Source organism: Musca autumnalis, unplaced genomic scaffold (assembly GCF_047663935.1).
Source record: "Musca autumnalis isolate F117 unplaced genomic scaffold, ASM4766393v1 scaffold_3, whole genome shotgun sequence".
NCBI classification, from domain to species: domain Eukaryota; kingdom Metazoa; phylum Arthropoda; class Insecta; order Diptera; family Muscidae; genus Musca; species Musca autumnalis.
The window spans coordinates 9,524,516-9,534,978 of NW_027411866.1; the positions used below are offsets into that span (position 1 = coordinate 9,524,516).

A 10,463-nucleotide genomic window follows, 5' to 3' on the forward strand; every position below is an offset into this window, starting at 1 on the left:
TTTTCCTATACAAAAGTTCACCGGAAATGACTTTTCCTATACAAAAGATCACCGGCGATGACTTTTCCTACACAAATTTCACCAGAGATGACTTTTCCAATACATAAGTTCACCGGAAATGACTTTTCCAATACAAAAGCTCACCGGAGATGATTTTTCGTATACAAAAGTTCACCGGAGATGACTTTTCCTACACTAATTTACCGGAGATGACTTTTCCAATACAAAAGCTCACCGGAGATGAATTGTCCAATACAAAAGTTCACCGGAGATGACTTTTCCTATACAAAAGTTCACCGGAGATGACTTTTCCAATACAAAAGTTCACCGGAGATGATTTTTCCTATACAAAAGTTCACCGGCGATAGCTTTTTCTATACAAAAGTTCACCGGAGATGACTTTTCCTATACAAAAGATCACCGGAGATGACTTTTCCAATACAAAAGTTCACCGGAGATGAATTTTCCAATACAAAGGATCACCGCAGATGACTTTTCCAATACAAAAGTTCACCGGAGATGACTTTTCCTATACAAAAGATCACCGGAGATGACTTTTCCAATACAAAAGTTCACCGGAGATGACTTTTCCAATACAAAAGATCACCACAGATGACTTTTCCAATACAAAAGTTCACCGGAGATGACTTTTCCTATACAAAAGTTCACCGGAGTTGACTTTTCCTATACAAAAGTTCACCGAAGATGACTTTTCCTATATAAAAGATCACCGGAGATGACGTTTCCTATACAAAAGTTCAACGGAGATGACTTTTCCTATACAAAAGTTCACTGGAGATGACTTTTCCTATACAAAAGATCACCACAGATGACTTTAACTATACAAAAGATCACTGCAGATGACTTTTCCTATACAAAAGTTTGCCGGAGATGACTTTTTCAATACAAAAGTTTGCGGGAGATGACTTTTCCTATACAAAAGTTCACCGGAGATGACTTTTCCTATACAAAAGTTCACCGGAGATGACTTTTCCTATACAAAAGTTCACCGGAGATGACGGAGCTTAAATGGGCTATGACCCCTCATCATTTCGGGTCCAATATGAATTGAGGCCGCTGCATCATTCTGATTTTCACTGATCTAAAACCACTCGTTTTTGACAGCTGGCGTTCTTCTGGAGTACGGCATTTACACGGTACCTTTGTACTGCCAGAGCATCTGCATCGGTGTGAATGATATTCAAGCCTGCCTGATATGCTTGTTGATCTAGAGGTGCTCGAATGTCTTTGTCTCATCATGACGAAGGTACACTGGTGTCATGAGGAGACACCCTGTTGCAGTCCTCAGGGCGTCATTCTGGCAGGTTTAACTATTCGCCCACTGCATAGCGCTAATATTTGCATACCACACTATCCTGACTTGCCTGGGAGGGGAAAGCATTTTCACAAGATTGTGGCAGGGATGCTGCGGTAACATCCAAGCAGGTACAGCATCGACAACATCTGGTTGTGCTGATACACCGGCAAATCTTCGTCTCCTCATGAAGATGGCGTAATGGTGTCATGAGAAAGCACGATGTTGCAGTCCTCAGGACGGCATTGTGGCAGTTTTAAATATTCATCCACTGAGTAGCGATATCATTTCCGTATGACTTACCACCACTCGCCTATTGCTTTGTAAGAGGTCAAAAAGATTTCTTTCTCAGAAACCCAAAGTGCTGTCGGCCTGCTTCTAATCTTGTCGCTAATAGCTGTGGCTTGCGGAAACGACTTGAACATGCTGTCGGACTTTACACCTTATATATAGGTATATATAGGGGAAGTTAGTTGTCGGAATTAGGTCAACATCGACCAGTATGTTCAAGGGGAATCTCATTTCAGCCGTGCAGGTGGTGAATGGTGTGGCAGTGGATATAGCGGCGGGGATTTTCATTTAACCTATCACTTATGTCATCGAAGATAGAATCCGATGCCAAGATCGTATGATTACGATCTCTATTCCTATGGAATTTCAGAATGTTGGAGATTAAACATTTCCTAAGCTAGCAAAACATCTTGGGGAACTCCCTGTTTAACTCTACGCGTCTTAGACTTCTTATTTGTGAATTCCACAAACGTCCACACAGTTGATTAAACAACCTTTCAAACACGGTTGGAGGCAAGTCCTCTCTATGTCCTCGAACAGCTTGACATTGTTGATGGTATCGAAAGACTTCCGTAGGTCATGAGCCACCATGACCGTTAGGTCGCGCGGCCTGTTCTTGTTCAGACCTGATACGTCTGATAGGTATGTATATAGCTGTAGTGTTACTGTGTATTTTCCAGAATCCATGCTGATGATGTGCAACTGAAAAACTGCTTCTCATCAGGGGGAGGAGTAGTATTTCTAAATCATGTGTGTATGCGTTGGTGAATAACAACAAATAGATAATGTTATCATTTGTTTTGTTCACGTACAATGTACGTGAGGGAGAGAAGCAGATGCCAAAAAGGAGACAGTGGGATACGGCAATATGCTGTCTTTGCAAAGTAGATCGGTCCTGCTCCAGAATATTCGCTATTAGCGACAGGAGAGAGATCAGCATACGATTCTCATCTGCTGACATCCTTGCCTGGCTCCAGTAGCGGGACCACACTGGCAACTTCCTAGGCTTCTACTACAATATGGGTGGCAAACGATAGCATGAGGACACTTGTCTAATACTCAATTGCGGGTTCATACAGTTACTTAAGCATTCAGTGTGGGCCCAAAGCTTTTTATGATATAGCTTATGGTAAATTGTGGTGATACCAACTCGGTTGTGAGGGCTCTTATACGGGGCCGCTGGCGTCTCAAAAATATTGATTTATATCGAAGGACCACACACATTTTAACTAAAATAATCAGATGTTCTATAATTCACAACATGAACTTTGGAGATGTCGTTAGGACTGTTCGATAACTTCGAAAGTAAAAAGTTCTTGCAAGTTCTCTTAGTCCATATTTACATTCGGCAATTTTCCTTGCGGCAATTGTCAGTTTGTAGGTGAGAGAGGGTGTCGAGAGGCAAAGGGTTACCATATGCCTCACCTCTCTCACTTTCAAACTGACAATTGCCGCAAGGAAAATTGCCTAATATAAATGTGGACTTAGTTCTCATTTATTGAACAAGTTGATTATCGAACAGCATTTGTAAAAGTTTGTACAATTTTTGGGTTATCGAACAGGCCTATTATTGATCATTCACATATTGAATGCACAGTGTTTCACTTTTAGAGCATATTTTTAGGAGCTACCAACTAAATCAATTTATAAATAAAAGTTTACAAATTAGAATCATATTTATTTGTTTAGAACTGTCTCGAGGGCTCGAGAACTGAAAATATATTCTTAAAAATCAACGAGAGAAAAAATATTCCAAAAATACCTAAACTTTCACAAGAACAGAAGTTGTCTAAAAAAAATAATTGATTGCTAAAAAATATATTTAAAACTCCACGAGGCCTGAAGGTGCCTGCAAATATTATTAAAATTCTTCATGGTCTTTTGGTGCTAGGAAAAAATATTCATAAAAAGCCCCGAGACGAGTAGTTCATAGTAGAAAATGTTTTAATTTTCTTTTGGGCAATAGATTACTCTAAATTATGTTTTAAAAATCCACGAGGCCTTTAGTGCCTGAAAAAATATTCGACGCCTGAAAGAGCTTGAAAAATATCATTAAAATTTCTCAAGATCAGTAGATGTATGAAATAATGTGTGAAAAATTCACGAGGCCTGTGGGTTCTGAAAAAATATTCTTAAAACTTCAAGAGGCCTGAAACAGCTAGAAAAATGTCATTAAAATTCCTCTGCAGGTCCTTGGAAAATATTTTAAAACTATTTTTTAAACTCACAAACTATTTTTAATACTCACAAAGCCTGAAAGAGCTTTAAGATATATTTGTAAAAATCTACGAGACCTGCAGATGCATGGAAAATTCCATGAGATCTATAGTGCTTAAACAATATTAGTAAAATTCCTCAAAGTCTGTAGATGCTTCAACAAAAATTTTAAAAATCCACGAGGCCTATAGATTCTTTGAAAAATCAATGTGACTTGTAGCCGCTTTAGAATTATATTCCCTAAACTCCACGAGACCTGTAGTGCCTGAAAAACTATTGATAAAACTTTACCAGGACTCAAAGAGGGTTTAAAAAATATATAAAATTCTGTATATGCTTAAAAAAAATATTTGCAAAAATCCACGAGGCCTGTAGGTGCTTTACAAAAAATATTCTTAAAACTATATGAGACTTGTAGGCTTGAAAAAATTTTCTTGAAAATATTATAAAAATACTCAAGAGTTGTAGATGCTCGAAAACAATATTTGTAAGATTACACGAGACCTATAAGCGCTTGGAAAAATCCAAGAGATCTGTAGCCGCTGTAGATGCTTGAAAAATATTTGTAAAAATACACGAAGACTGTGGGGTGCTTTAGATAAATATTACTTACTTACTTACTTACTTACTTACCGCGCCTTTTCATTTCTTCATCCACTTGTATGCTCCATCGAAGCTTAGGCCTGCCGATTCTGCGTGCACCGCCATGTGGCATGTATTCATACGCCTTTTTAGCGGGTTCATCATCGCTCGTTCTCAAGATATGGCCTAGCCAACGCAATCGTTGCATCCCGATACGTTTAACTATATTGATGTCGTTGTATAGCAGATACAGCTCGTGGTTCATACGACGTCGATATTCACCGTCAACGCAGATCGGTCCGTAGATCTTTCGAAGAAATTTTCTCAAACACGCCAAGCACTGCCTTATCTGCTTGCGCAAGTACCCAGGCTTCGGAACCATACATTAACACAGGTAGTATCAGTGTTTTGTAAAGCGTTGTTTTTGTTTGACGAGATGTGGCCTTGCTTTTAAACTGCTTACTTATGCCAAAGTAGCATCTGTTGACAAACACAATTCTTCTTTTTATTTCACAACTGATGTCGTTTGTTGTGTTTACGGCGTTGCCGAGGTATACGAAGTCTTTTACTACCCTAAATTTATAGGAACCAACTTTAACAGTTGGTCCTATCTCAATGGACGCATTGCGCGTCGAAACCATCAGCTTGGTCTTCTCGCCGTTTACCGTCAGACCCACTTTAGCAGATTCTCCTTCGACCTTCATAAAGGTATCGGTTACTTCTTTTGCTGATCGTCCCATGATGTCTATATCATCAGCATAAGCATGTAGCATGTGGTTATTGGTGTAGATTGTACCACTTCTTTTGACGTTTGCCTCTCGTATAACCTTTTCTAGCAGCATGTTAAAAAGATCACATGAAAGGCTGTATCCTTGCCGGAAACCTCTTTTGGTACAAAACTCTTCGGAGAGGTTCTTTCCTATTTTAACTGAAGATCTTGTGTCAGTTAGAGTCATTTTACAAAACCGAATGAGCTTTGCGGGGATACCAAATTCAGACATTGCTTGGAATACCTTTGAACGTAGCGGGCTGTCGAAGGCTGCTTTATAATCGACAAAAAGGTGGTAGGTGCCGATCTGCATATCTTGGGTCTTCTCCAGAATTTGTCGCAGGGTAAATATCAGATCAATGGTGGACTTGCCAGGTCTAAAGCCGCATTGGTATGGTCCAATTATTTCGTTGACCATGGGCTTTATTCGTTCGCACAATATCCCTGACACTATCTTGTAGGCGATAGGGAGAAGACTTATGTCCCTATAGTTGGAGCATAAAGTCTTATCTCCTTTCTTCTGGACGGGGCATAGCATACTCAGGTTCCAATCGTCGGGTACTCGTTCTTCCTGCCAGATGGTGCTAACCAGCTGCTGAATACACCTTATCAGCGTGTCGCCTCCGGTTTTACACAGCTCGTCTGGTAAGCCATCGGCTCCTACTGCTTTAATATTCTTCAGCCGGTTGATTGCTGTTTTTACCTCATCTTGGCCGGGCGGTATACATTCAATACCATCTTCTGGGATTGGATCTGGGGTATCATCGTCGACTTAGCTACTATTGGATACCAACAGTTTGGAGAAATGTTCCTTCCATATCCTGAACACGTTATCTGTATCTGTTACCAGATTACCTTGCTTGTCTCTACAGGAGGATGTGCCTGTACCAAAGCCATCTGTTTGATGTTTCACTCTTTGGTAGAATTTTCGGACTTCATTCTGGCTCCTGTACATCTCGATTTTTTCACACTCCCGCTTTTCCATTTCTCTCTATTTCTTGCGGAAAAGACGTTTCTCTTCTTACCTTTTCTCCCGATATCTCTCTCGCGCGCTACTTGTTGCTACTGATTGTAAAGTAGCTCTATATGCCGCATTTTTCTCTTCGGTAACAGCACGACACTCCTGGTCATACCATGAATTCCTTTGTGGAGGTCTCTGGTATCCAAGTATGGATTTTGCGGCTATTTGCATGGAGTGGGCAATACTTTGCCATTGCGCTGATATGTTATCGGGATGAGGAGTGCTTTGATTATGCAATTGGGCTGTTGTTATTGCAGCTTACCGATGTCTAACCTTCGTGTTGTGTCTGTTCGTACTTTGTTTGCTACGTTTAACCGGGTGCGTACCTTTGCAGCAACAAGATAGTGGTCCGAGTCTATGTTTGCTCCTCGGAACGAGCGCACATCCAACACACTCGATGAGTGTCTTCCATCTATCACAACACGATTAATTTTATTACTTGTTCTTTGATCTGGAGACAGCCAGGTGCCCTTATGAATATCGGGATGATTAAATCTGGTACTGCTAACTACCATGTTTTTGCCGCTTCGAAGTCTATCAGCCTCATACTATTGTTAGATTTCTCACTGTGGAGACTGAATTTTTCGACTGTTGGGCCAAAGAAATTTTCCTTTCCAATTTTGGCATTAAAATCGCTTAGAATCATTTTAATGTTATGGACAGGACAACGGTCATATGTTTCTTCTAAGCGCTCGTATAATATATCTTTGGTCTGTTGGTCCTTTTCTTCAGTGCGAGCATGAGCGCAAAGCTGATGTTGAAGAATTCAGTTCTATTCGAATTGCAGCAAGTCTTTCATTCACTGGGGTGAAGTTGGATACCAGATGTTTTAGTCTCCGACTAACTACGAATCCGCAAACCAAACTCATGCTTTACGTCATGGCAACTATAATACAGTGCGTCACCTTTAGGTGTTGTTGTGACGCCTCTCCGATGGATTGTGAAAGGCGTCACAACAACACCTAAAGGTGGCGCACTGTATTATAGTATTTCCAGTATGGCAGTAATATCGGCCTTGTACTTTTCAAGTACGTCTGCCAATGCGAAGACTGCACCTTCTCTATAAAGAGTGCGAACATTCCAGGTGAAGATCATGGTCCTTAAAACGTTTGCGGGGTTCGTCAACTTTAGAGGGGTTTGTTTTTCTTCTCTTTCGTTTTTTCACGGTAGGCTGTTTTTTCTAAGGGAAGGTTACTAACCCGACGCCCAAACCCAAGTTTTTAACGTTCTTATGGGTGAACGCGCGGAACATTTTAGCTCACTACCTTTAACGGGTGTTAAAGGCAGTTCCCCAGGTGACACCACGGGGAGGTCAGTGTCCACTTGAGATGAAGGAGGGACCAAGATAAATCCTGGGCTTTGCCATGTTAAAACCGGTCAGGACCGTTAATTGATATCTTCCATCCCCTACGTCACCCATGACATTATGAGAGTTTTAACAACGAGAGTTTTAACAACGTTGGTTGGGATTTTGTATAATACCCTAGACAAACGGCAACATTAATTTACATTAAGATGTGCAATTTTAACCTGACAGAAGAGGGTTTCTACATTTACGAAACAGCTGTTTGCTGGTAAACAACTGTTTTGTTGTTGTTTGCAATGCAAATTGTGTCTCAGAGCATACATATGCTCTCTCTCCTACATGAATATGGGCTGTCTTTTACAGCATTGCCATATTAAAATACCTAAATTCAGTTTAAATTCCCTGACGTCGTGAAAATTAAAAAATATATATTTTTTCTATAATCTAAAGGTATAGTGAAAAAATCTTTTATTTATCTAAAAGCAAAAAAGTAGAAACAACCAAAATACTTGGAATAGTGTATTGCTTTCAAACCTTTACAGATCAGGCCTAGTGATGTCTTAAGAATATTTTATGAATATTTAAGAATATTTTTTCAAGCCGCCAAGGGCCTCGTGGAGTTTTAAGAAATGATTTTGATTAATTTGTAACCTTCGTGGATTTTTAAAAATATTTTAAATTGAGGACATTAAAGGATAATTTTTCAAGCATATGAAAGCCTCTCCGACATTTTTAAAATATTTGTTATAGCAAGTACAGAAATCGTGGATTCAAAAACATATTTTTTCTAGGACCTTCAGGTCTATTAGAATTTTAGGAATATTTTGCAGGTACCCACAGGTGTCGGGAATTTTTAAAATATTTTTTAAGCATCTACAGATTTAGAGGAATTTTAGTAATATTATTTCAAGCATTTTCAGGGCTCGTGAAGTTTTAAGATTTTTCTCTAGGCGGTACAGGCCTCGTGGGGTCTAAATACTATTTTTTTAGAATCCACAAAGCCTGTAATTGATTTAAAAATCCACAAGGCTTGTTATTTTTTTAAAACCTCATGATCTGTAATTCATTGAAGAAAATATTTTTAAAAATCCACGAGGCTTATTAATTTTTTTAAATCGAGGCTTGTAAGCCTTAAAGAAAATAATTTAAAAAATCGGTAGATACTTGAACAAATTTTTAAAATGTCCTCGAGAACTGTTGGTGCTTGGAAAAATATTCCCAAAAATTCATGAGGCTGCTTGGATTTTAAAAATATTTGTAAAAATCAAAACAAAATTCTTAAAAATTACTTTTAAGAAATAAGTTCGGCTAAAAGTATTCCTAATATTACTAAAAAGAAGAAGCACATTTAATATATTTTTTTTAATCTGTTTTATTATTTTTTATAACATACTACAACATTATAACAAATATACATACATCAAATAAAAATAATAATAACAATAAGTCTTAAATCATTTCTAGCAGATAATGGTAAAATTTGGCAATTTTTGTTTTAGCAAAATTCTGATAATTTTGAATTAAAATCTCCCTGTTTCCCGCTCTATTCATGATGATGGTAGTATTCTTCATAGTGGGCTGAATGTTCATGATGTTCGGGTTCCTCTTCATGATGGCCAATATCATGGAATTTCGATTCGCTGTGTTCTTCCAAAACCAAACCATGATTATGATTCTTTTTGGTTTCTGGATGGAGAATCTTCAATTTTTGCTTGGTGCCACCGATTTCAACGGGTTTCTTCACCAAATGTTGATCCTCTTTTTTAATGTACACCGGAACGGCATGATAATGATGGAATTTAACACTTTGATGGGAGGTGGCATGTTTATGTTCTATTTCGTGATGGACCTCGGAATCTTCACCACCACCGCCATGTTCTTCCTCATGTTTGTATTCAGCATATTCGTGGATTTTCAAGGCAGCAGTGGTGGCCACAAGCAAAGAACAAATTACCTAATTAAAAATATTGACAAAGAAAAGGATCAATAATTGGCTTTGGGATTTCACTTTGCTATTTTTTGCAACACTTCCTTACCAAAAATTTCATCATTTTTTTTTGTTTTTGTTGTTTTATGTTTGGCTTATATAAAGTTGTTGTTGTTGCTGTTGTTTTTATTATAAAATATATCTGCACTGTTAACTTTCTTTTATGTTAAACACACTGAACGCTTCCTAGACACGCGAGCGATTCGTATTGGGGAAGAGATCACACAGTTTTGATATCACAACTGGACTGTTTGTGAAGTGGTTGTTGTTTTGTTTGTTTGGTGGTCTTAGAGTACGTTGCTCTAAGACGATTTGGCTTTGACTGTGATTATGGTAGGAATCCAGATTCGATTTATACCCCCAGCAAACAACTTACAGACATGGACATGGATGGAACCATAGACGACAGCTGGAGAAGGAGACAGCAAAAGCAGCACAGCCAGCCAGTCAGGCAGGCAGCAGCAACAACTTTATCATAAGGCCCACCGTCGTCATCGTTTTCAAAAAGGTAGTTGTGTGGCGGCGGTACATTCAGATATGTAAATAAAATGTTGCAAACATACACACAATTGAAATGATTAGCAATCATCCAGCAATAGTTACTACTGCTGCTGCTGCCGCCACTTTTTTGTTACAGCTGCAGTTTGGATGTAGTCACCCAATGTTGCTGTTTTACTTGTCTGCCTGCTAAGCCATGGAGAAATGTTTTTTTTTCAACTTTTTTCGCTCCTGTCTAACAACTCCCAGCATTTCTTGTACAACACTCACTCCGTCATTCATTCATCCAAACACTAACTGTTGGAATATCTTGTCACATGCCATCATTTATTGTGTTTTATAAGATCTTTTACTTTACTCATTGACTACGCTTACGATACTCCGATGGGGACTCCTTTTTTCTTTCTCCTGGGGCCGCTTGTCAAAGACCTCAACGTGAGTTGTTATGTTATGTATAAAGTTTGTTTTGGATTTAAT

At 38.8% G+C, this 10,463-nt stretch overlaps 1 protein-coding gene across 1 annotated transcript; it reads right to left on the reverse strand.

Annotated features, from left to right (window-relative positions):
• Nucleotides 1-8,920: 8,920 nt before the first annotated feature.
• On the reverse strand, nt 8,921-9,805 carry LOC141398097 (uncharacterized). Its single transcript, XM_073975324.1, has 2 exons — nt 9,538-9,805; nt 8,921-9,455 (listed from the first exon to the last, which is right to left on the reverse strand). The coding sequence occupies exons 1-2, from the start codon at nt 9,550-9,552 to the stop codon at nt 9,045-9,047; spliced, it is 426 nt and encodes a 141-aa protein (XP_073831425.1). The 5' UTR covers nt 9,553-9,805; the 3' UTR covers nt 8,921-9,044.
• Nucleotides 9,806-10,463: the final 658 nt, after the last annotated feature.